General features: G+C 41.8%; 1 protein-coding gene across 4 annotated transcripts in view; it reads left to right on the top strand.

Annotated features, from left to right (window-relative positions):
• Lims1 (LIM zinc finger domain containing 1) overlaps nt 1-19161 on the top strand; it is a 113935-nt gene extending 94774 nt beyond the window's left edge. For 3 of the 4 annotated variants that reach the window (XM_050139703.1, XM_050139696.1, XM_050139689.1), the window contains exons 3-10: nt 828-894; nt 2956-3076; nt 4421-4570; nt 5955-6105; nt 7758-7850; nt 13505-13553; nt 14611-14686; nt 15660-19161. In XM_050139703.1, the coding sequence (XP_049995660.1) occupies nt 828-894; nt 2956-3076; nt 4421-4570; nt 5955-6105; nt 7758-7850; nt 13505-13553; nt 14611-14686; nt 15660-15774 (822 nt within the window). In that variant the 3' untranslated portion in view covers nt 15775-19161. Of the gene's footprint in view, nt 1-827; nt 895-2955; nt 3077-4420; nt 4571-5954; nt 6106-7757; nt 7851-13504; nt 13554-14610; nt 14687-14857; nt 15604-15659 lie in introns of those variants that run through there. The other variant, XM_050139713.1, reaches the window with a different exon arrangement.
• The last annotated feature ends 6515 nt before the right edge of the window (nt 19162-25676 follow it).

The raw sequence follows: 25676 nt of genomic DNA, 5'->3' as shown, positions 1-25676 counted from the left end.
TATATATGTCTAACTAGGAAAAAGTTGTACCTTGAGTTCTGGTAAGCTATATTTGGCACGGGCCCATGAAAAATATTTGGAAGGAATGGGCAACCATGTTCATCTCCACAATGCATGCTTTCTAAGGAATATAATTATGTTTTTATTTGGGGCTGGGCATTTGTTTTGGTTTGTTGAGACAAGGTTTCCCTATGGCCTCAGACTCAAAATCCTCCTGCCTCAAATATCTTGGATTACAGGTATGTAAACCACTATGCCTGGCTGTTTAGTTTTCAAGTCTTCATTGGTCACCTAAAATAGTGACATTAAGCCAGGCATGGTGTTGCATGTCTTTAATCACAGCACTAGGGAGGCAGAGGCAAATGGACCTTTGTCAGGGTCAATCTGGTCTACAAAGAGTTCTCGGCCAGTCAGGACTAGTTATTGACTTTGTCCCCCCAAAATAATTAAGGAGCTAAAGAGATGGCTCAGTGGTTACGAGCATCTGGAGGACCCAGGTTTGATTTCTACAACCCACATGTTAGCTCACAATTGTCTGTAACTCCAGTTTTAGGGGATCTGATGCCCTCTTCTGCCTCCATGGACATCAGAAATGCAAGGGGGTACAGACATACATTCATACACCACACACATAATAAAAATAATTTTTAAAATTATGCTAGAATATGTACACCTTGTAAATATTTAGGCTTTCAGTAATAATTTTTAGATACTGACCTGAAATAACGAGGGGAATAAGCCCCTTTTGTTTGTCTGTTCATGAAATAATTTCTTTCTGTGCTTGTTTCACATGTGTAAGTTCATGGCCCTTGTGTTTTTTCTTTCAGTTTGAAGGAAGGAAGTACTGTGAGCATGATTTCCAGATGCTCTTTGCTCCCTGCTGCCACCAGTGTGGTAAGTTTTACTGCTGAGTATAAGTAAAAAATAAGTCTCACAATCATAAAATTCACTGTTTCAGTCTCTAATGTTATGACAAAGCACTCTGACTCGAAAGAGCTGAAGGGAGGAAAGGGCGTATTTCATCGTCTACTCCCAGGCCGCAGTCCGTCCATCACTGAGGGGAGTCCGGCAGGAACCTGAAGCAGAAGCCATGGAGGAACAGCTTCGGACTTCAGCTCAGCTGCTGTTCTGTATTTCACAGACCAAGCAATGGTGCTAGTAATAGTAAGCTGGGCCTTCCTAGATAATTAACAGTCTAGACAGTTCCTACAGACAGACCCAGAGGCCAGTCTGATCTGGGTAATCCTCAATTGGGACTCCATTCTTACATTCCCTAGGATGTGTCAAGTTGACTGACAGTTAAAGCTAGAAAGTGCAACATTTTCTTTAAGATGGTGCTTATACATAACTATAAGAGATGCTTTATCTGTCTTCTCTGTATTGATAGTATATATCAAACTAGAGGAAGTCCAGAATCTGGAGAGAATTGGTTTCTATGGACATGTGGGGAGAAGCATGTAGTGAGCCTTCTACAGTACTTTCCCACTGCACATAGCTGACTTGCTTGTGGTCTGGCCAGAGAAGAGACAGGGAATATTTCAGTTGAGTTGATAAAGGTGCTTATGTGTAATGGCATTTCATTTGTATTTTAATAAATAAAGCTTCCCTGAAGATCAGAGAGTAAAATAGACCCACTGATCAGCCTTACTGACCTTTAATCCCAGTAGCCACACTAGTTTGCCATAGAAACGGGTCTTTAATCCCAGCCCTAGAGAGGATTATAAAACAGGAGGAGACAGCTCTCAGACATAGTCTCATTCTGAGATTCCTAGAGGCAGAATCGCAATTTTGGAGGGTAAGAAGAGCCAGTGGTTGGCTGTTTTGCTTCCCTGATCTTCGGTTGAACCCCAATTTCTCTTTCTGAGTTTTTATTAATCGTGCTTCACTTATGTACTTGACTCACTTACTGTGGCCACCTCAGTGGTGGCTTGGCTAGAACATGTCTAGGGATTGGAGACCCTGAATTCAATGTTTAAGATGCTTAGTGAAGGAAGTCGGTGTGAATTATGAGGAAAATGTGGCAGGCCAGTCATGATCCCAGCACCCTGAAAATAGATGCAGGAGGATCTCTGAATTTGAGGCCAGCCTGTTCTCCATAATAAGTTTCAGTCCAGTCAGGGGTACATAGTGAGACCCTGTCTGAAAACACAGCAGTAACAAAAACCAGGAAATGCGTTGTAGAGACTGAAGTTATAACATTCAGTGATACAACCTGCTCATCCTTGGTTCAATCCTAGGACACCACTGTGGGATGTGAGAATAAAAGGAAACAGTGTGTTGATTTCAGTTGTCTGTTTCAACAATGACCATAGACAACCAAGAGGCACTGGAGGAGCACATGACATTTGGAATTCAGAGATATGATAAAAAGTTTTAAATGTGGCTACAAAATAGAAAATGAGGACTCAGATGAAAGAAAGATCATTTGTCTGCTCTCTTACTTCAATAGACATAGTGTAAAAGGCTTTCTCTTAAATTAGGCTGGTGGGCTGGAGATATGGCTCAGAGATTAAGAGCATTGACTCTTCTTCCAGAGGTCCTGAGTTCAATTCCCAGCAACACACAGTGTCTCACAACCATCTGTAATGAGATCTAGTGCCCCCTTCTGGCTTGCGGGAATACATGCTGGCAGAACTTTGTATACATAATAAATAAATAAATCTTTTTTTTTTTTTAGTGAGGCTGGTAACAGAAACCTGTAATCCAGATACATGGGAGACTGAGGCAGGAGGATCTCAAGTTTAAGGGAAACCTGAACAGCTCACTCAAGGCCCTATGTTAGAAGGGAAGATTCAGAGTGCTGGGGATGGGCTGTAACTCAGGCAAAGCAGTAGCTTCACATTTGAGGAGTGCTAGTCAGTCCCTAGTCCCTAGTAAGCCCTCCTTAAACACTTGCCCCTTTTATTTATAGCAAATAACACCTCATGGCATTTTTTGTTCTTTACTTCCCCATAGGTGAATTCATCATTGGTCGGGTTATTAAAGCCATGAACAACAGCTGGCATCCTGAGTGCTTTCGATGTGACCTCTGCCAGGAAGTGCTGGCAGACATAGGGTTTGTCAAGAATGCTGGCAGGTATTACTGTTAGCCAGGTTTATTTTGGGGTTAAGCTCGTTAAACCTCTCAGGGTCCAGAAAGATTCGCTATTGCAGGCGAAAATTGGCTGGGGAAAGAGGTCTGAGGGGTAGAACAAACTGACTGACTTGAGCATGTTCCTCCTGCATGTTTCTTTATTCCATGAGGGAAGGAAGAGAAGGGGAAAAAGAGGAGCCTTCTCCACAAGGCTTTCAGTTTACATAGGCGTACAGACAAGTTAGCAATTACATAGGAGGTAACAATAGTATCAGACAGGCATTTTCACAGTCACAAAAAAATAAAAATAAAACCAAAAACCAAACGGGGTCTCTGATGTGCTTTACTTCTAGAGGGGGCGTGGCTGTGAAGCTCCTCAGTAGCTGGGAACAGCACTGGTAGCCATCCTGACCTAGGGGCTTGGTTTGCATTAAAGGGAATCTCTTTGGGGGACTTTGCTTTTGACTCCAGCAGGGTGCCCAAGTGAGATTTTTTTTCTCTCTGAAGCTAGTTTTAGTGACTCAGGCCTTTTTCCTGTATAAACAGTTAGTAGTTTCCTGGGCTATGATCTTATGTTAACTGAAACCAAGGTGAAGGGAAAATACTGAATACTAGTGATTTTTTTAAATTAGAGCAGAGGGCCAGTAGATTGCACCTTTCTGAGGCTGCTGTTAGAGCAGACAGACTGCCTCCTGTTTGGGGCTCTGTTGGGGAGGTATCCGGCCGCCCTACAGGGAAAGTCAGGTTTATACACTGCTGGGACACTATAGAAGGGAGAAATGCCGTGATTTCACAAGATTCACAGAACTGGCAATGATTTATCCAAAAGACAGGTGTGCCCACAGCTCTACATAACAGGTTACTCCTATGGATTTGTCCAATAGATGTGTCAGCTGAACATTTACTAATACTTGTGTGCTCACCACAGACTTTGCCATCCTTTTTGGATGTGGGTAGACAAAGGAATTGTTCAAGACTCATGCATTTTCCCTAGAGAGTCTGAGGTACTTCTAGGGTCTGAGAACACAGAATTAACCATGCACTGACTTGCTTAGTACTCTGGGAAATGACCCCAGAGCTTAGTCACGGGATCTGTTACTGCATGCCTCCTGTTCTGCCAATGAGATATGGGCAGTGATAAAGTCCATGCGTATCTGTGGGCTATTAGTGGAACAAACTTTTTCTGCACTTTGAATCTACTAAGACTCAAACTAGAAAACTAAGTACAGGAGATAGTTTTCTTTAAAAAAAAAAGTTTCATTAATATCTATTTAGAGATATGAAAAGTACATTTCTAATGATTAAAAAGAACTTAAGATTTTAAATTTCCATTTTGACCCTGTATAGACACCTGTGTCGTCCATGCCATAACCGTGAAAAGGCCAGAGGCCTTGGAAAATACATTTGCCAGAAATGCCATGCCATCATTGATGAACAACCTCTGATCTTCAAGAATGACCCTTACCATCCAGACCACTTCAACTGTGCCAACTGCGGGTATTACAGTATTTTCTCTGACATTGTGTAGAGCAGTAGAATTGAAGTGAAGGAGCACAGTTACCTATGTTTCTGTTACTGCAGCAAACTGCTTGACTTGTTTTCTTCAAGCTTTTGTTTTATTTCTTTTTAATTTGGTCTCTCTCTCTCTCTCTCTCTCTCTCTCTCTCTCTCTCTCTCTCTCTCTCTGTGTGTGTGTGTGTGTGTGTGTGTGTGTGTGTGTGTGTGTGTGTGTGTGTGATGGAGCAGGAGAGATGGCTCAGTAGTTAAGAGCACTGACTGCTCTTCCTAGCACTCACATAGCAATATACAACCTTCTGTAACTTCAGTTCCAGGGGCTCTACTGCTCTCTTCTTGCCTTGTAGGCACCAGGCACACATGTAGTACACAGACATACATACCAAGTACCTATACACATAAAAATTTTAAGGCCCGGGCTGGGGAGATGGCTCAGAGGTTAAGAGCACTGGCTGCTCTTCCAGAGGTCCTGAGTTCGAGTCCCAGCAACCACGTGGTGGCTCACAACCATCTGTACTGAGGTCTGGCGCCCTCCTCTGGCGTGCGGGCATACATCAAGGCATATGTTGTATACATAATAAATAAATAAATCTTTTAAAAAAAAATTTTAAGGCCCATGATGAATTACCAATATAATTTCTTTTCTTATTATTTTTGTTTTACAGCTTATTTATTCTTTGATAATTTCATATGTGTCTATAACATGTTTTAATGAAAATCATTCCCATTCTGCTCCCTTATTCTTGTTGTTTTTATAGTCCACTGAGTTTAATTAGGATTGCTTGCAAGTACATAGCTGTGGAGTTATTTCCTAGATGATGGACACCTTACCAGTGACTATACCCTGGAAGATAAATGATTCCCCTTTTGCCATCAGCCATTAACTACCAAGAGCTCCTCAGCTAAGGGTGGGGCCTATTGTGCCCCTCACTCAATATAATTTATATTTTTATAATATTAAACACCTGTGTATCCCAGCCTGTCTCCAAGTTCACAGTCTTTTTTCTCAACCTCCCAAGTGTTGGGATTACAAATGTGGACTACTGTTCCTGAACCCAGCACTGTGAGTTTTAAGGAAGACAAATGGACTGAAATGTAATATGTTACTATATTATACAGCAGTGATAAACAGGACTGAAATGGCTGTGCCTGACCTCTTCTGTGTCTCACCTTTAATAAGACACTGGTAACAACCTGAAACCCAGGTTAATTCAGGTTTCTCAGATCACCATTAACGAGAAGATAGAAATTATTAAGGGATTGTTAGGATGATACCTTTTAAAATCTTATTAAGAAATTCTACTACCTCTGTTGGGTAACTGCTCAACTGTACAGTAGTATTCAATTATATGTCTTTGGTGGACAGGAAGGAGCTGACTGCTGATGCCCGGGAGCTGAAAGGAGAGCTGTACTGTCTGCCATGTCATGATAAGATGGGGGTCCCTATCTGTGGCGCCTGTCGGAGGCCCATTGAAGGGCGAGTAGTGAATGCCATGGGCAAGCAATGGCATGTGGAGGTAAGTACAGCACTGCCAAAGGTGGCCAGTACTTTGTTTCTGTGCCTCAAGTACGCCTGCAAGATAAGACCAGTTTAAAGACATTTTTAAAAAAACAGTTGGTTTTTGTCCTAATCTGTTTTCCTATCACTGTGATATAAAAACAAAAACTGCCCAAACCAAGTATGGTGGCCTACTCCTTTAATCCGAGCACTTGGGAGGTAGAACCAGGAGGATATCTGTGAGTTCCAAGCTAAGTAGTGAGTTCCAGCTCAATCAGGACTACATAGAGAGACCCTGTCTCAAAAACAACAAAACAAATAACAACAACTGACCAAAAGCAATTTGGGAGAAGAAAAGGTTTATTATGGATTACAGGTTATTGTTCTTTGCGAAGTGAAGCCAAGTCAGGAACTCAAGTCAGAAACCTGGGTGCAGAAACTGGAGCTGAGACCAAGGAGAAATGCTGCTTCTTGGATTACTTCCAGGTTCCTTGTCACCGAGCCACCTTCCTTAGACAGCCCAGGCTCACTTGCCCAGGGATGGCACCTCCCACAGAAAGTGTTCTCTCCCATGTCAATTAGCAAGCCTGAAGATACCCTACAGACGTGTCCACAGGCCAGTCTGGTGAAAACAGCTTCTTGTTATAGTCTAGTTTGTGTCAAGTTGACAGAGACTAACCAGTACAACGTAATAGTAAACAAGAATGTAGAGCGCTGGAGCATGACAGCACAATGCAGAATGTGGACTTTGTTCTTAAGTCCTTCTTGAGGCAGGGGCAGGTGGATCTCAGTGAGTTCAAGGCCAGCCTGGTCTATTAAGTGAGTTCTAGGACAGCCAGGACTATTAGACAGAGAAACCCTGTCTCAGGGGGAAAAAAATCCTTCTTGAGGACAGGAGTGTCACATGCAACAACAATTAGCTGTTCTCAGTCACAAATACTACTGGAATGTCCATCTTCTTTCATGTGTATTATTTAATAATAGTTTGTATTTTTTAAAGATGATTTTATTGTAATTGTGTTGTAATTACAATTATGTAATTGTACTTGCATGTGTTGCTGGTGTCTGTGAAGGTCCGACAAGGTCATCAGAATCCCCCAAAATTGGAGTTAGGGATAGTCGTAAGTTTCAATACTGGTGCTGGAAACCAAACCCAGACCCTAATCCAGAGCTGCAGGTTCTTCCAACTGCTGAGCAGTTATCTTTTTAGTTTTTCAAGACAGGGTTTCTTTGTGTAGTCCTGACTGTTCTAGAACCCACTCTGTAGACCAGGCTGGCCTTCAACTCACAGAAATCTGCCTACCTCTGGTGTGTGCCACTACTACCTGGCACTGAGTCGTTATCTTAAGGTAACCCATTAGAGCCTCATAGACGTTAGACCATAAAAGTAGCTGGTCTTGCCAGGTATGGTGGCACACACATTTAATTCCAGCATTCAGGAAACAGAGGCAAGTAGCTATTTTTGAATTCTAGGCCAGCCTGGTCTACACAGCAAGTTTAACATCAGAAAGTTTTAAGATCTACCTAGTGAGGTGCTATCACAGAGAAAAATGGGAGGCAATCTGCTTATTAATCTTACTATCTTTTCTAAGAATTGGTTAACTTTGAGGTTATTTTGTTAGATAAATCAAATCATGGCATCTCGAAAAAATCTATTCTTTGTTTCTCCAGCATTTTGTTTGTGCCAAATGTGAAAAGCCATTTCTTGGACATCGCCATTATGAGAGGAAGGGCTTGGCCTATTGCGAAACTCACTATAATCAGGTAATGATTATCCTTACTGATACTTGATACATGCAAATCAAAACTCATCAATGTTTTGACTGTAGAGAAAGCACTTAGTCTACAGAGATGTGTTTTAAATCTTTGAGTTACTTTCTAAATAACATACCAATAATATCTATATATCTACCTTTTCCCATAATCTCCATTTGCTTCCTCTGGGTACATTTGATTTTACTATATAAAAATAGACCGTTATATCAAACATATCTTTTTTTTAAAGATTTATTTATATATACTATGTTCTGCCTGCATGTATGCTTGCAGGCCAGAAGAGGACTCCAGATCTTATTGCGAATGGTTCTGAGCCACCATGTGGTTGCTGGGAATTGAACTGAGGACCTCTGGTAGAGCAGTCAGTGCTCTTAACCATTGAGCTATCTCTCCAGCCCCTTAAACATATATTTTTATGTACAGATATTTATGTACATTTAAATGTCTATAGTTTTGTTTTGTTTTTTGTTTGAGGTTTGCTTTTTTTTCTTTTTCATTTGCATTTGCCCAAATGTGTGTCTGTTCACCCTGTATGTGCAGTGCCTGTAGGGACTAGAAGAGGGCATTGGATCCTCTGAGACTGAAGTTATAGATGATTGTGAGCTGCTACATGAATGCTGGGAATTGAACTTGGGTCCTCTGGAAGAGCAGCCAGTTCTCTTAACTATAGAGATGCTGCTGCAGCCCATAGATAGGTCTATGAATAATATTTGTATTAGTTCTTTGAAAATTTCATACAGTGTTTTGATCATCCACTCCCACCTCACTCTAATTTATTCTCCCAGATTGACCCCACCGTCCTACACCCTACATCTACTCTAGTTTGTGCTCCAATTTACATCTGGGTGTGGGGCTATCCACTGGCACATGGTCAACTTACAGGAGCTACATTTTTTCCCTCTCTTTATTTTAATGATTTTTATTGAGCTCTACATTTTTCTCTGCTCCCCTCCCTGCCTCTCCCCTCCTCTTCAACCCTCTCCCATGGTCCCCATGCTCCCAATTTATTCAGAAGATCTTGTCTTTTTCTACTTCCCATATAGCTCAGATCTATGTATGCCTCTCTTAGGGTCCTCACTGTTGTCTAGGTTCTCTGGGATAGTGGTTTGTAGGCTGGTTTTCTTTGCTTTATGTTGAAAAACCACCTATGAGTGAGTACATGTGATAATTGTCTTTCTGAGTCTGTGTTACCTCACACAAAATTATGTTTTCTAGCTCCACCCATTTGCCTGCAAAATTCAAGCTGTCATTATTTTTTTCTTCTGTGTAATACTCCATTGTGTAAATGTGCCACATTTTCCTTATCTATTCTTCAGTAATGGGGCATTTAGATTGTTTCCAGGTTCTGGCTATGACAAACAATGCTGATATAAACACAGTTGAGTCCATGTCCTTGTGGCATGGTTGACCATCCTTTAGATATATACCCATAAGTGGTATTACTGGGTCTTGAGGAAGGTTGTTTTCTAATTTTCTGAGAAATCGCCACACTGACATCCAAAGGGGCTGTACCAGTTTGCACTCCCACCAGCAATACAGAAGTGGTCCCTTTACCCCACAACCTCTCCAGCATAATTTATCATCAGTGTTTTTGATCTTGGCCATTCTTACAGGTGTAAGATGGAATCTCAGAGTTCTTTTGATTTTCATTTCTCTGATGACTAATGATGTTGAGCATTTCCTTAAGTATCTTTCAGCCATTTTAGATTCCTCTGTTGAGAATTCTCTGTTTAGGTCTGTATTCTATTTTTTATTGGATTCTTCTTCTGATGATCAATTTCTTGAGTTCTTTTTTCCCCATTAATTAGGCATGCACACGTCACTCACACAGCACTCAGACAGTACAAGCACAGACACATCACATCACACACAGTACACACTTACCTTACCTGGGACTCGAACTGGCGACATCGGGCTCCGCAGGCGGCGCTCCATTCTGTTCAGCCAGCGCTCCGACCTCTTGAGTTCTTTGTATATTTTGGAGATCAGACCTCTGTCTGATGTGGGGTTGGTGAAGATCTTATCCCATCCTGTAGGCTGTCGTTTTGTCTTGTTGACCGTGTTTTTTGCTTTACAGAAGCTTTTCAGTTTCAGAAGGTCTCATTTATTAATAGTTTTTCTCAGTGTCTGTGCTACTGGGTTATATTTAGGAATTGGTCTCCTGTGCCAATGCATTCAAGGGTACTTCCCACTTTTTCTTCTATGAGATTCAGTGTGGCTGGCTTTATGTTGAGGTCTTTGATCCATTTGGACTTGAGTTTTATGCATGGTGATAGATACGGATCTATTTTCATTCTTCTACATGTTGACATCCAGTTATATCAGCACCATTTGTTAAATATGCTTTCTTTTTTCCATTTGATATTTTTTGCTTCTTTGTTAAAAATTAGGTGTTCGAAGATGTGTGGATTAATATCCGGGTCTTGATTCAGTTCCATTGGTCCTCTTGTCTGTTTTTTATGCCAATCCCAGGCTGTTTTCAGTACTGTAGCTCTGTAGTAAAGTTTGAAGTCAGGGATTGTATGCCTCCAGAAATTCTTTTATTGTACAGGATTGGCTATCCTGAGTTTTTTGCTTTTCCATGTGGAGTGGAATATTGTTCTTTCAAGGTCTGTGAAGAATTTTGCTGGGATTTTGATGGGCATTGCATTGAATCCGTAGATTGCTTTTGGTAAGATTGCCATTTTTACTATGTTAATTCTACCTACCCAAGAGCATGGGAGATCTTTCTACTTTCTGGTGTCTTCAATTTCTTTTTTCAAAGATTTAAAGTTCTTGTCATACAAGTCTTCCACTTGTTTGGTTAGAGTTACTCTGAGATATTTTATGCTATTTGTGGCTATTGTGAAGGGTGATGTTTCTCTGATTTCTTTCTCAGCCCTTTTATCATCTGTGTACAGGAGGGCTACTGTTTTTTGTTGTTTGTTTTTTTTTTTTGAGTTAATCTTGTATCCTGCTACATTACTGAAAGTGTTTATGAGTTGTAGAAGTTCCTTGACACAATTGTTGGGGTCACTTATGTAAAGTATCATATCATCAGCAAATAGTTTTACTTCTTCTTTTCCAATTTGTATCCCTTTATCTCCTTTTGTTGTCTTATTGCTCTAGCTAGGACCTCAAGAGCTATATTGAATAGATACAGAGAGAGTGGACAACCTTGTCCTTTTCCTGATTTCAGTGGGATTGCTGAGAGTTTCTTTCCATTTAGTTTGATGTTGGCTGTTGGCTTGCTGTATATTACCTTTATTATGTTTAGGTGTGTTCCTTGTATCCCTGAGGAGCTACACTCTTAAGGAAGGTTCACCCTCCTAACTCTAGAAGCCATCAACTGTCTTAGCTCCTCAGTTAGGGGTCAGGTAGAGTAGCAATCTACCGAAGTTTGGGGTCAAGAAATGAGGCGTTGGTGCTGCCTCTCCATCCACCATTAAAGGATGGAGAAAGCTCTGGACCAGGTCACTGAGCCATGGCGTCAGGAAACCTCCACATCCGAGAGAGAAAGAGAACTGTGCTACCTTTCCTCCCCTCTTGCTTTTTTTGTTTGTTTGTTTGTTTGTTTTTCGAGACAGGATTTCTCTGTGGTTTTGGAGCCTGTCCTGGAACTAGCTCTGTAGACCAGGCTGTCCTCTCTTGCTTTTTTTTTTTTTTTCTCTCTTGCTTTTTAAGAGGTCACGTATCCCCTGACCCATTCCATTCCATTCATCATTAGACCGAATGGCAAATTCCCACAACAATCAGGACTTTTGTATTTTGGTTGTGAGCCATCACTCCAGCCCCAGGGCTTTAAATAGTAAAAATTTGATGCAGTCATGTTCCTTTACCCAGTATGTTTCAGTGTATATTTCCCTAGAGTACAAATCTTTTTTATATAGCACATTTATCAGTATTGTTACAATAATTTATTCCAGTTTGTGGGATATTTTACTCTTTTGGTTTTTTCAGAGGCCCACCACCAATCTCCCAAATAAATCATACGGAGGCTTATTACTTGTGAATGCCGAGCCTCAGGTTGGCTTGTTTTTTTGCCAACTTTTCTTATCTTAAATTATTCTGACTACCTTTTCCCTCTGGGTTTTTATCTTTCTTACTTCTATATATCTTACTTTCCTTCTTACTCTGTGACCTGTTGGGTGTTTGGTCCAGATGTCCTCCTCTCCATTTCCTCCTCGTTCTCCTTCTGTTTCTCCTCTCTGCCTGCCAGCCCTGCCTATCCTTGCTCCTGCCTCACTATTTGCCATTCATCTCTTTATTAGGACCATGAGGTGTTTTAGACAAGCACAGTAACACAGCTTCACAGAGTTAAACAAATGGAGCCGTAGCTAAATTTACACACCTGAAAATAATATTTCCCAACACTTCTCCCTTAGGCATTTACTTATCTATTTCTCTAGAGACAGGGTCTCTACAGCAACAGCCTGCCAGGTGTTGGGATGCAGCACTGCACACAGCCCAGGAATGTTCTTTTGTTGTTGTTATTTTGTTTCTGTTTTTGCAGACAGGGTTTCTTTTTGTTGCCTTGGCTGTCCTGGCACTCACTCTGTAAACCAGTCTGGCCTCAAATTCACAGAGATCCACCTGCCTCTGCCTCCTGAGTGCTGGGATTAAAGGCGTGCACCACCACCAGGCTTTAATAATGTTCTTATAGCATTTTTGTTTCCTGCTTTAAGACTAGTGTTAGTCTAGTATTGTGATATTTCTTTAGCATCTTCAATATGGGACGTCTCCAGTCTCCTTAATTGGTTTCTTTTCCCTTGGTCTCCTCTACTGGTTCTCTGTTACTATTCTGAGGCTGTGGCTCTTGGCTAGAATCTGAACAGGAAGTGGTGGTATGTCCTCCTTAGCGCCTCTCCTCTGTTCATTACTGCTCCATTGGTGCCCATGCAGGCTTGGTGTTGGCCCTATCTACACTGTGAGTTGCTGTTTCCCGCTTCTTTATATCCAACAACCTGTGGACAATCACTTTCTGACTGAAAATGTCCTGCTTTTCGGCAGTTTTTTTTTATTCTTTGTTTGTTTGTTTTTAGATTTGGTGACATGCAGTAATTCTGCCTGCTTTGGTTGGAAATGATACTTACCCTGTCTAATGCCCTCCCTACTCTGCTTGAACAGCTGCCATCCTCCCTTCCTGGGCATAGGGTTGTTTATCCATTTCTTATCTGTAGGGACTTCAAGGTTCTTGGGTTTTTTTTTTTATAAATTATTTTGGTGCTCAAATTGTCACCAGGAAAAATATGTTTAAGTGATGAAAAGTGAATGATTTTTTTATTGTAAGCAATCATTTATTAATTTTCTTTTGTAAGAATAAATTCTAAATTTAGTTGCTAGCCACTTGTTTTTCAGTGGTAAACAGGAAGGACAGAGATGGTATGAATACTTATTGTTAAAACACTTAATTTCAGGGGCTGGAGAGATGGCTCAGTGGTTAAGAGCACTGGCTGCTCTTCCAGAGGTCCTGAGTTCAATTCCCAGCAACCACATGGTGGCTTCACAGCCATCTGTAATGAGATCTGGTGCCCTCTTCTGGCCTGCAAACATACATACAGACAGAACACTGTATACATAATAAATAAATAAATAAATCTTTTTAAAAACTTAATTTCAACACACTTTGAGCTTTCACCACTTGTTCTCATCTTCACCCTCAGCTATTTGGTGATGTTTGTTTCCACTGCAACCGCGTCATAGAAGGTGATGGTACGTATCTGTGGGGGGTGGGACACTGACATAGAAGGTGACGGTACGTATCTGTGGGGGGTGGACACTGGCATGAAACCCTCGGGTGGAATGACAAGAGAAAGAAGCTGATGGGCTGTGATGTGGTCATTTTCAGTTCCCTCTTCGTATGCTTCTCAAGTGCGCTACAGCAGAGAGCTGGGCTAACGAGGCAGAACAGCTGCTGTGAGCTGTGTACCGAGTTGCTAGGACTTGGGCTAACCAGGCAGGCAGATTGGCTACAACGTGGGGAAAGCAGCTGTGTTTGCTCATGGTCACTAACCAGCCCTGCCAGAGTTCTAAACAACCCTGTCTTGAAAAACCACCTCTGGCTCTTTTTTTTTTTTTTTTTTTTTTTTTTTTTTTTTTTTTGGTTTTTCAAGACAGGGTTTCTCTGTGGCTTTGGAGCCTGTCCTAGAACTAGCTCTTATAGATCAGGCTGGCCTTGAACTCAGAGATCGACCTGCCTCTACTGGGATTCAAGGTGTGCACCACCACTGCCCAGCCATCCTATCTTTTTAATAATGTTTTTAAAAAAAAGTAACTAGGCTTTTGGTGGCATATGCCTTTAATCCCAGAACTCAGAAGGCAGACACAGGCAAAGCTCTATGAGTTTGAGGCCAGCCTGTTCCACATATAGTGAGTTCCAGGACAGCCAAGAACAACATAATCAGACCCTGCCTCAAAAATCAAACAAAAGTGAAAAAAATAGCCATAATAAAAAAATTAGATTTGTTGGAAGTATGTTAATAGCATTAAGTTTTTTGACTGTGTTTTTGCAAGAAAAAAGACCTCTTACCATGCTTGGTGATACACAGAATCAGGGAAGCTAAGGTGGGGAGATCAGGAGTTCACTCTGGCCTGGGCTACAGAGTAGGACTCTGTATCAGAAATAAAGGAACCTATCAAGAAAGAAGGCTTGAGCTCCTCCTCCAGGTACCTGGGAACAGCCTTCTTTGTTGTTTCGGGTTGAAAACTGAAGCCCCTCTTTCCACAGTGAAATGGTCCTATGTGATTGGATCTCTTTTTTTTTTCCCAGTGGTCTCTGCGCTCAACAAGGCCTGGTGTGTGAGCTGCTTTGCCTGTTCCACCTGCAATACCAAACTGACGCTCAAGTGAGTCCTTAGTCTAGCCCATCTTGACTGCTCAAGCTGGAAGTTTTCAGATGCCATTTAGAATCTAAAAAGGGAAGTGATTGATGCCTATCTCTTCTTTCTCCTGAGTCCTAAATGTAAATGTTCTTCTTTAATTGTTCCTGTTCTGTCCCTTCTTTGTTCTACTCAAAGGGATAAGTTTGTTGAAATTGATCTAAAGCCAGTCTGCAAATACTGTTATGAGAAAATGCCAGAAGAGTTTAAGAGGCGACTTGCCAAACGGGAGAGAGAAGCAAAGGATAAGGACAAGCAGAGAAAGAGAAAGCCAGTGTGTCTGTAAACGTTCTGTCCCTTCTACGTCATTCTCATTGCTTCTCCTGTGGTTAGTCTTTTAGGATGCCGCTCTTTTCTGCTTGTCTTTTTGTTCTTATTTTTTTTTTTGCATGTTCTTGTGGCCATCAGAGATTGAAATACTTGATACTTGTCCTTTTCTTTTGCCTATTACAAGTATAAAACTTATAATGGCATTCATACTTAAGAATGGCTTGTGTGCACATGCTTGTCCCATCTGTGGGCATAACTAAACCATTTTCCCAATGTTTTCTTAGAACAAAAGCTATTTTGTAGGCAAAAGTTTAAATATTCCTACTTCAGCCAGGTGGTGATGGCACATACATTTAATCCCAGCACTGAGGAAGCAGAGGCAGGCAGATCTCTGTGAATTTAAGGCCAGCCTGGTCTCCCAAGTGCCGATATTAAAGGTTTATGACACTATTGCCTGATTTACCAATCCTTCTATACATTTACTACATTCAGAATTGAGATTAGAATTATAGTTCTTTACTGACATGAATATAGATATTTTATATAGTATGTTATATGGTGTCTTATTTATATGTAGTTTAGTGAATTTATGTCACATTATCTGTGTGTGTGTATGTGTGTGTATGCTGGATACATTTCCACTAATTTTTTTATATATAATTATCTTTAGGAATAAATTTGTGGAGTTTGACATGAAACCAGTCTGCAAGAAGTGCTATGAGAAATTTCCATTGGAGCTGAAGAAAAGACTTAAGAAACTAGCTGAGACCTTAGGAAGGAAGTAACTTCTGGTTTAACCAATATTACTTAGCTTGATCCACCCTTAACTAAGGATGGATGTATCAAAGCATTAGACAGAATTTTTTTTTCATTTTCCTTTTCTGATTTAAAAAGAAAAAAATGTTTATTCTCATCTAAAACACAGATGAAATCAGGACTTTTTAGCCTTAGCAGTCTGTGGACATTAAATGCTATATAGTGGGATAAAAAAGAAAAAAGAAAACATGTTAAATTAATCCCTGTCCTCCAAATAAATTTAACTCTTCAAAATTAAAGCACTCTGCTCCACGGGCCAACGCTGGGTCCGTGTGGAAAGAGAACTCACTCCCACGAGTTGTCCTCTCACCTCCACAGTCACCTGAGTCCTAGGCCAGCCGTGCTGAGCCTTGTTTCCAAAAACGAAAAGTGGCTGTGCACGTCATAGTACCTGTGTGCTAGTACCTGTGCTTCATACATAATCTGACTTGCCTCGCCTTAGAAAACTGCATCCCCTAATCAGGAATGCGAGATGTTTCATATAATACCAAATAAAAATAAATACTTTGACTAAGATTTATAAAGAGTCAGTTTTACATGGCTCAGATTTTAAAAGACTCCAAACTTTGCTTTCTTTTATCTCATAAGAAAATATTTTCTTGGGCTGGAGAGTTGGCTCAGTGGTTAAGAGCACTGGCTGCTCTTCCAGAGGTCCTGAGTTCAATTCCCAGCAACTACATGGTGGCTCACAGCCATCTGCAATGAGATCTGGTGCCCTCTTCTGGCCTGCTTGTCTACCTGCAGGCAGAATACTGTATACATAATAAATAAATAAAATCTTATAAAAAAAGAAACTAATTTCTCACTCATATACTGGAGAAGGCTATAAGAAAGATTAGTAAACTACCAAAATAATTCCTATGCACTCCTAGTGTGTTTATCCAGTTAGTGTTGTAAAAAAGAACATGCGTATTACTAAGAAGCAAAAATATTTCAAAAAGACTTGAATTTTTGTCAAATCACTATGCTTAGTTTTCTGTTTTGTTCTCCTTATGAGCTTCTTTCTTTGTGCAGTTACTTAATACAGTTGCTGTAACTACTGGTATGTCTTTTACATTGTTGAGCAAAACAAAGCTATACCAGTTATCTTGAAAATGCTGCACACTTTGTGATATTGGGGAAATGAGTCATTTTAAAAAATGTTATACAATTATACTTTTAAGCTAATGTAAAATATGTAGTATTCAAATAGGACATGAGATGAACTATTATGCAGCTTGGAATGTATCACTTTCAAAAGTGGGTGTGAGTCAGGGATGGCAGCACTGGCCTTTAATCCCTGCACTCTGCATGCAGAGGAGGACAGAGCTCTGAGAGTCCTAGGCCAGCCGAGGACTCTTGTTTCAGAAAATGTGGCTGTGCACGTCATAGTACCTGTGTGCTAATATCTGTGCTTCATACATAATCTGACTTTCCTCGCCTTAGAAAACTGCATCCCCTAATCAGGAATGCTAGCTGTTTCATATAATACCAAATAAAAATCCTTTGAGATTTGTAAATTTAGAATCATTCATCACTGATAAACTTTAAAAATTCTTTCTCAGGAAGCCAGTGGAAACTAATACTTGTCCTCTTATTAGAATGATGTTGATACATGTGTTAGTTTTTTTTCATTTCAAATGTTGTAATTGGGTTTTATCTACTATAAGATAGTAAAAAGGTATAAATGATACTTTCAGATTGAAAGAGAGTGGCAAGAATATTAACTTCAGGTAAAAACTCAGTTCTATTTTATGAAAGTTTTTATCCTGAAATGTCTGGACCATTCTTTTTGTATAAACTCAATATGCAAAAGTATGAACATTTTAAAGATGTTTCTGTTGCTAACATGTTACTTTTTTTTTCTAAGTTACCAAGATATATAGATATATATATATAGCCAACATTGCTGGGTATGGTGACTCACACTGTCGTCTCTGCACTTAGGAGGCAGGAAGATTGCCATGAGTTGGAGGCCAGGCCTAGTTACAGTGTGAGATGCTGTCCCCCAAGACACCCCAGAAACAACAACACTAGTATATCATTTTGCCATTAAGGCTATCTCAGGGGCCTAGGAAATAGCTCCGTCAGTAAAGTACTTGGGCGTTAGGACCTGACTTTGACCTGGAGGTGAGCAGATCCCCTGTACTCACTGGGTTGCCAACCCAGCCTAACTGGTGAGCCCCAGATCTAAGAGGCTCTTGCTTCATTCTCTCAAATGAAGCAAGGTGGGCGGCTCCTGAGGAATGACACCCAAGATAGACATCTGGCCTCCACGTACACATATACTTATCACACATTCAGAAATACATACTCAGACATATATACAAAAAAGGATATCTCAGGATGCTATTACTCTGCCATTAAAATGTTTGTAATCATGAATTTTTTAAAATACTTGGTTATGCACATTATAGGATGAATACATTTCTGCTTTCAGATAACTAACTTGTAGCCAGTTACTTAATTTTTTAATTTTCTTTTGGGATTAAGAAAATTATAAGTGAGTAAAAACAATACATGCTTTGTGTTTGTTTAGCAGTTTAAAATTGTCTTTGACAATAAGAACCAAAATTACTTCAGTGTGCCTTTGTCAGCTAATAATGATAAGCAATGAGTACCTTAAAAGTGTTTATGAAGTATTATACACGCATTTAGGCAAGTAGAATTTGTAGTCTAGGGTCTTGATGCTATGTACCTCACTAGCTATACGAAGCAGAAAAGCAAGCATTCACATGCTTCCCCCATCGCTTTGGAGATGTATGGCCTGAGCCATTGCTTACACATCTTACATGTCATCCGTAGCCAGAGTCCCCGCTGCCGTCTTGCTCAGTCCTCTTCAGACAGGACTCTTCAAGTTTGACTTGGTGGTTATATGATACTTCATCAAGAGATGGTGCTTCTCTCTGTGGGGGTATCGTTGGAGCCCTTAGCGTGGAAAGAAGATGGAGAGGTTTAAGTGGGGCAAAGACAGACTTGGTCCAGTTCCTGTTTGTTGTTGGGTTCACTGGCTGCTGGCATTTGCTAGTGGACATCTCTGTTTGAATTTTTAGGGGCAATCTGAAATAATTGTGCTTATAACATTTTTAAGCGCCCTTTTTGTCCTTAGTTCTAATATAATGGGAAAAATGGAAACAAATAAAATATTTTTTTGTGTCATGTTCAAAGCCTTATTAACACTGAAATAGGTCATTTTGCCTCATCCATTTGCCAAAGTAGCCAATTCCAAGTTAAGGAAACTTTGACATAGGCTGACAATATTCTTGTATTTTATTTTAGAGTGTAAGCTTAATGGCTGGAAATTATATCAATAATTGTGCTTTTTATGTAGCAACCATTGCTGTATACTTTTGGTGCTTAATAAATGTTCATAATTATCCATAATGTGTTATGTGTCATTTAGTTTGACCTCTTTGAAGACTCCAATATTCAGTGTTATATCATAGAAATATTCACATATAAGGGCAAAGGCTCCTTGCAGGAGTGTAGATAACCCCAAAACAACTGCATCACAGCCAAGTCACACTTAGCATAGGACAGCCTCCCCAAAGCTGCATAAATGGAGCCCGCACCCTTAGTTACCTTTCTCCTGCCTACTCTAGCACTTCTCACAACCATGTGCGCTGGGGCTGAATCACACACATCTGTGGGTGTGTTGTGCAAGAGGCAATGAGTGGCTGTCTCAGGTGAGGGCCTAATGACCTCCCTGACACTCCTCCTGTGAGGAAACTAAGTAGCCTGTCTTGCTCGGGAGATCTTGCGGGTAATTAGTAGCTTTGATTAAGATGATGCTTGCTGGTTTACTCCAAGGCTAGCATTCCACAATGCCACAGAAAGTGTTGGATGTCAGGATAAATGCTAATGTTTTTCAGTTCTGGGGACCCATCCCAGGCCTGGCCTTGTGTTGCTAGATATACCAATTCATTTTCACATTGACCAGGTGCCTGACAAGAAGCAACTTAAGGGATAAAGAATCTCTCGTCATGAGAAAACATGAGTCAGCTTGCTCACATCTGAGCAGATGAGGAAGTAGACAGAGGCCTCAGCTGGAATCTGGTCTAGGCTCTAACCCCTAGAACCTACCCACTGGGGCCCTGTGGAGATAGTCAGCCATAACAGTGAACACTCTGCCACTGAACTGAATGCCTAACTAACATTTTTCATGTCTTTTTTTATTTTATGCATATGAGTGTTTTGCCTGTATGCTTATATGGGCATCATGTGTATCACTGGTTCCAGAAAAGGAGTTCCCATCCAATTCCCCTGGAACTGGACGGTTGTGAGCAACCACATGGCTGCTGAACCTAGGACATCTTCAAGAGAAGTAAATGGCTCTTTATCACTGAGCCGTTTTTCCAGCCCCCATTTTTTTATGTCTTGACATATATCTGAACATAAAATCTAGGCACCTGCACCATGCCTGTCGGGAAGATGCTCACAGCCAGAGCGTTTCTCTTCCAGTATCCAATCTTTCTTTGACAAAACTGCTTTAAATTTGCTGCACTTGGGAGCTCCTTAGGTCCTGAGTTGAGCCTTGCATTTCTTTTCCTCCCTCTCAGATGTCTCCATGCGGCACAATGGCAGGACTGCTGGGAAGGGGAAGCTTCCTGGGAGAGTTGGATGGGAAGAGAAATGGGAGCTTGCCGGGAAGGAGGCCAGCAGTGGACCTCCCATGCCTTCCACTTACCGTCTCCTACACAGGCATCTGTCTAGACTCCCAAGCTAACAAGTTGACTACATACAGTCCAGCTAGCCGCCCCCTCATCCCTCCGCTCCAGAACTCATCAAACAGCTGAGACTTGTCCTCTGCCCTTGACAGTGCCACCCACTTCCAGGTTGAGCAGCTTCCCCAGCAGTCTAGACAATACAAGGATGACACCCTGTTTTAAAACAGAGGGGACATAGCCGGGCCGTGGTGGCACACGCCTTTAATCCCAGCACAGGGAGATCTCTGTCAATTCGAGGTCAGCCTTGTCTACAAGAGCTAGTTCCAGGACAGCCTCCAAAGCTACAGAGAAACCCTGTCTTGAAAAAACACACACAGAAAAAAATACATACAAAAAAAGCAAAAAAAAAAAAAAAAAAAAAAAAAAAAAAAAAAAAAAAAAAAAAAAAAAAAAAAAAAAAACCGGACAGAGGTTAAGTGCAATAGACAGAGAGAAGACCCTGACTGTGTTATTTTTTTTTAAGATTTATTTATTTACGTATACAGTGGTCTGCCTGCATATATGCTTACAGGCCAGAAGAGAGCACCAAAACTGTGTGGTTGCTGAGAATTGAACTCAGGACCTTTGGAAGAGCAAGCAGTGCTCTTAGCCACTGAGCCATCTCTCCAGCCCCTCTGACTGTGGTCTTTGTAATATTTTGTTTGTTGTTTTGTAATGAGGTCACCTGTATCATCCAAGCTGACCTTGGACTCTTAGGTTCAAGCGGTCCTGTTTACTGTGCTGGCAAGCTCTAATACAGGCCAGCGACTGTTTAATACCACGACCCCAAGACTCTGGAACTACAAATACATTGATGTGCCTAGCTTAAAACAAACAAACTTCTTATTTAGTAATACAGTGAAAGTCTATGAACTGAAGTCAGGTAACAGTTACTGAAAAGCAGTTTGTCCAGGCCAGGAGCATTGCAGTCCTGGAGTGAAGGTATCAGATGACTGTCAGGGAAAGAGGCCAGTGCTGTAGAATTTACATTTAGCTGCTCAGAATATGCACTCTAAGTAACACAAAATGCCTTGATCAGTGGGTGCTAGCTACGTTATCTTTTCAGAACAATAGAACAAATTAAGTTCAGTGGCTCTATATGAGATAGTTCTCTCCAAAATGGCAGTGGTTTGAAATAGTTAGTAATGGAAGACTGCTGTGGCATTGTCAAATCTTTTAGATTTAGTTATTTGGGGGTTTTTCACAGGGTTTCTCTGTGTAACAGTCTTGCCTGTCCTGGAACTCATTTTGTAGACCAGGCTGGCTACTCACAGGAATCCACCTGCTTTCGCCTCCCAAGTGCTGAGATTAAAGGCGTGCACCACCACCTGGCTAGATATATTTATCCTTATGTTTATGAGTCTTTTGCCTGCATGGATATTTGTACATCAGGTGTGTGTCTGGTGCCTGCAAAGGCAGGACAAGGGCATCAGATATCCTTGAACTGAAGTTGTAGATGGTTGTTAGCCACTGTTAGGTACACAGGAGACTCCAATTCCCTAAACTCCAAAAGGCAGCCCAAATATTCAGAAATGAGCTCAACCTGGACAATGGAGGATTTTTGGCAGTTAGGTGAAAGCCAGCCTTCCTCAGGAACTTGTGAAGTCAGTTCCCCTCTATCAAAGAGTCATTTCCTTACCTCTGACAGAAGGGACACACCTGTGGTGGCTACTAGTGGACCAAAGTTCACGTCGGCCTCCAGACTCCCGCAGTATCACAAATACCTGTTACACATTTCAAAGTCCATCCTCACCCTTTTCACCACCTAAACTTCCTCCAGCTCACAGGCTTCCCTAAGCCCAGCTACTCATTCTCCTTAGAACCCTGCTATTTTCCATAGGTTGACTCTCTCCCTTCCTGTTTGAGCCCTCATCCCCACCCCCTTCTTTTTCCCTCTCCCCATTTCTCTGCTCTGCCGCTGCTTCTCTCCTTGCAAGGTCCAATCTGCTGGCCGTGCCCAGTCTACTTCTTTCTCTCTCTGCTCTGGACTCCTCCAGGTGCCTTTGGCTGCTCTCTCCCTCTGGCCTGCAATTAGCCTTTACCATCCCATGGAACGGTCATGTTGTCAGTGTATACAGTCATCATATGAGTGCTGGGAAGCTAACTTGAGTTGTCAGGTGGAGCAATCAGTGCCTTTAACCACGGAGACATCTCTCCAGCTCCCCCCCCNCCCCCCCCCCCCCCCCCCCCCCCCCCCCCCCCCGCCTTAACCTCTGAAGGCTAAGTGTGAGCCACCATGACAAGTTAGAATGACTCACACTAAACAATCACAAGTATTGATGAAGAGCAGGAGGGACACTGGGGAAGGTTCTTAAAGAATTAAAAACAGGCTGGGCGCTGGTGGCTCGCACCTTTAATCCCAGCACTTGGGAGGCAGAGGCAGATGTTCACCACTGTGTGTATTTTTTTCAGTGCTGGGGCTTGAATCCTGGGCTTCCTGCATGCTGGGTAAGTGAGCTACCAAGAGCCCCTTGCTGAGACTGCAGCCTCTTCTGGAGATGTCTAAAGTAAATGAAATGTGCTGTGGGTGTTGATTTGATGCCCGCCTTCCCACATTTACCGCAGAATTATTCCTAAGAGGTAGCCTAGAGAGTTTAGTAATAAACGAAGAAAGAAAATATGACATACATACATACTCAGTCAACTTTTAAAAGGTGCCTTTAGTCTTCCCTAGTTTTGTCGCTTGTCACAAACCAGCTGACCTTAGAGACCATGCTTAACAAATTGATCAGACACAGAAAGACTTCACGAATTTGCTTACATGTGGAACTTTAAAAGTTCCGTAAATAAAATGGGTGGTGGTGGTGCACACCTTTGATCCTAGCACTCTGGAGGCAGAGGCAGGCCACAGAGTGAGTTCCAGGACAGCCGGGGCTACACAGAGAATCCCAGTCTTGAAGAAAGAAGGGGAAAATATGCTGTTCTATTGGATGCATGTTGCTTACACATCATTATAAAGTGAATAAATCTAAGTCCCAGATCCCGATTTCATGTCAATGACCGATAATGCAATGGCTGGGTGTGGTTTTGCACCCATTAGTTCCAGTTCCGGGGATGCAGAAACCGGTCTGGTCTACAAATTGAGTTTCAGGCCAGCCAGTACCACAGAGTGAGAACCAATCTCAAAAGCAAATAAACAAAAAAACCCCAAAACCTAATAATACAAAAGGAACTTCAGTGCCTTACAAAAAGCATTGTGTAAAGTGAAGTAAAACACGTCTCTAAGTTCCTGATTCATGCAGAAATAGGAACTGCTTGTCAAAAAAAAAAAAAAAAGTCTGTTCTTCTTCCTTTGCTCTTGGTGACCAGAACAAACCTTGTGCAGACTGTTCAAGCCAGCTACCACCAAGTTACGCCCCATGTCTCAGAAGAAGGATTTTTAATTTCTCGAGAAGGTTCTTCGTCCTAATCCTTTTCAGTATGTCTAACTTAAATTAGTTGTATCACTCTTTACCATGGTACAATTGAGGGCGGCCAGGTGAGGCCATTCACTGTTCATTGTCGTGCTTCCTCGCCCACTGTAAAAGTGAGTATCGTCAGATATAATGCCAGCCTCACAGGAACCGGGGAGCTTCTACACATGACATGCTAAGAGCCCAAGGCAGCAAGCGCTTACTTCTTAGCCTTGACTATTGTTAGTGACGCATTTCCAAACCAAACTCATGGTGTCACTTGCCACCTAGCGTACGTGACTTCCACATCCATCATAGATCTCACAGTATGGTGGGCAACTAAGGATCCCAGATTCCCGTAACAACTCAAGTCACCCTCGCTATTTCAGAATTATGTTTTTCTTTTCTGTTATTCACATTCAGGACCATTCTAAAATGTTTCTTCAAATATTTTTATTTATATATTAGTGCGTGCTTGAGGATATGCATGTGTAGCATGTGCAGGCAAGATCCCTCTGAGATCGGAAGAGAGCACCAGATCCCCTGGAACTGGAGTGGTAATGTGGGTGCCGGAAACCAAAACTCCGGTCCCCTTCAAGAACAGTGAATGCTCTTAACCACCAAACCATTTCTTCAGTCCCAATTTTTATTTGTGTGTGTATGCACGCGCACGCACACACACATTCGTCTCCTTGTGTGATTGTATTATGTATATACAGGCTCATGAGCCTATCTCAGTTGGTGAGGTCCAGAAGACAGCGTGGGATCCTCCTGTAGCACTCTTCTGCCTTTTCCTTGAGGCAGTGTCTCTCCCTGCATCTGGGGCTTGGATTCCATTTGCTAGGCTGGCAGTCAGCAAACCCCGTGTATCTCCACCCAGCACCCACAAGGGTTACAGGCATGAGGAAGTATGGGTGCTGACATCTGAACTCCAGTTCCCACAATTTTGCATCAAGTGCTCTTTTTTCTTTCTTTCTTTCTTTCTTTCTTTCTTTCTTTCTTTCTTTCTTTCTTTCTTTCTTTCTTTCTTTCTTTTTTTTCTAGACAGGGTTTCTCTGTGGTTTTGGAGCCTGTCTGGAACTAGCTCTTGTAGACCAGGCTGGTCTCGAACTCAGAGAGATCCGCCTGCCTCTGCCTCCCGAGTGCTGGGATTAAAGGCGTGCGCCACCACTGCCCGGCTTTCTTTTTTCTTTTGTTTGTTTTTTTCCAAGACAGGGTTTCTCTGTGTATCTCTGGCTGTCCTGGAACTCACTCTGTAGACCAGGCTGGCCAAAAACTCATAGAGATCTGCCTGCCTCTGCCTCCCTGAGTGCTGGGATTAAAGGTGTGCGCCCTCACCACTCAGCGCATCAAGTGCTCTTGATTGCTGAGCCACCTCTATTTAAAAATTTAAAAATAATCTCCAATTTATTCTTTGACGATTTCATAGTTACATATAATAATGTATTTCAATCTTCTTTAACCCCCAACCTTTCTTCCCAACACACCCCCTTCCCCTTTCTTATTTGACTTTTTTATTTTAAATCCCAGAAGTTTAGTTATAGTTGCTTGAATGTGCAAGTTAGCGTGTGTGCCTATTTGCTGGATCACCAACCAGTGGTTGGTTCCACCCGTGACGAAGAATGACTCTCCTGCAGGGCAGTGGTGGCGCATGCCTTTAATCCCAGCACTCGGGAGGCAGAGGCAGGCGGATCTCTGTGAGTTCGAGACCAGCCTGGTCTACAGAGCTAGTTCCAGGACAGGCTCCAAAGCCACAGAGAAACCCTGTCTCGAAAACCCCCCCCCAAAAAAAAA

The sequence above is a fragment of the Alexandromys fortis genome, unplaced genomic scaffold (assembly GCF_014885135.2).
Source record: "Alexandromys fortis isolate MF-2015 unplaced genomic scaffold, M_Fortis_MF-2015_v1.1 scaffold_9, whole genome shotgun sequence".
NCBI classification, from domain to species: domain Eukaryota; kingdom Metazoa; phylum Chordata; class Mammalia; order Rodentia; family Cricetidae; genus Alexandromys; species Alexandromys fortis.
Note: the sequence above shows the minus strand (reverse complement) of the source record. Positions and strands in the feature narration are given on the sequence as shown.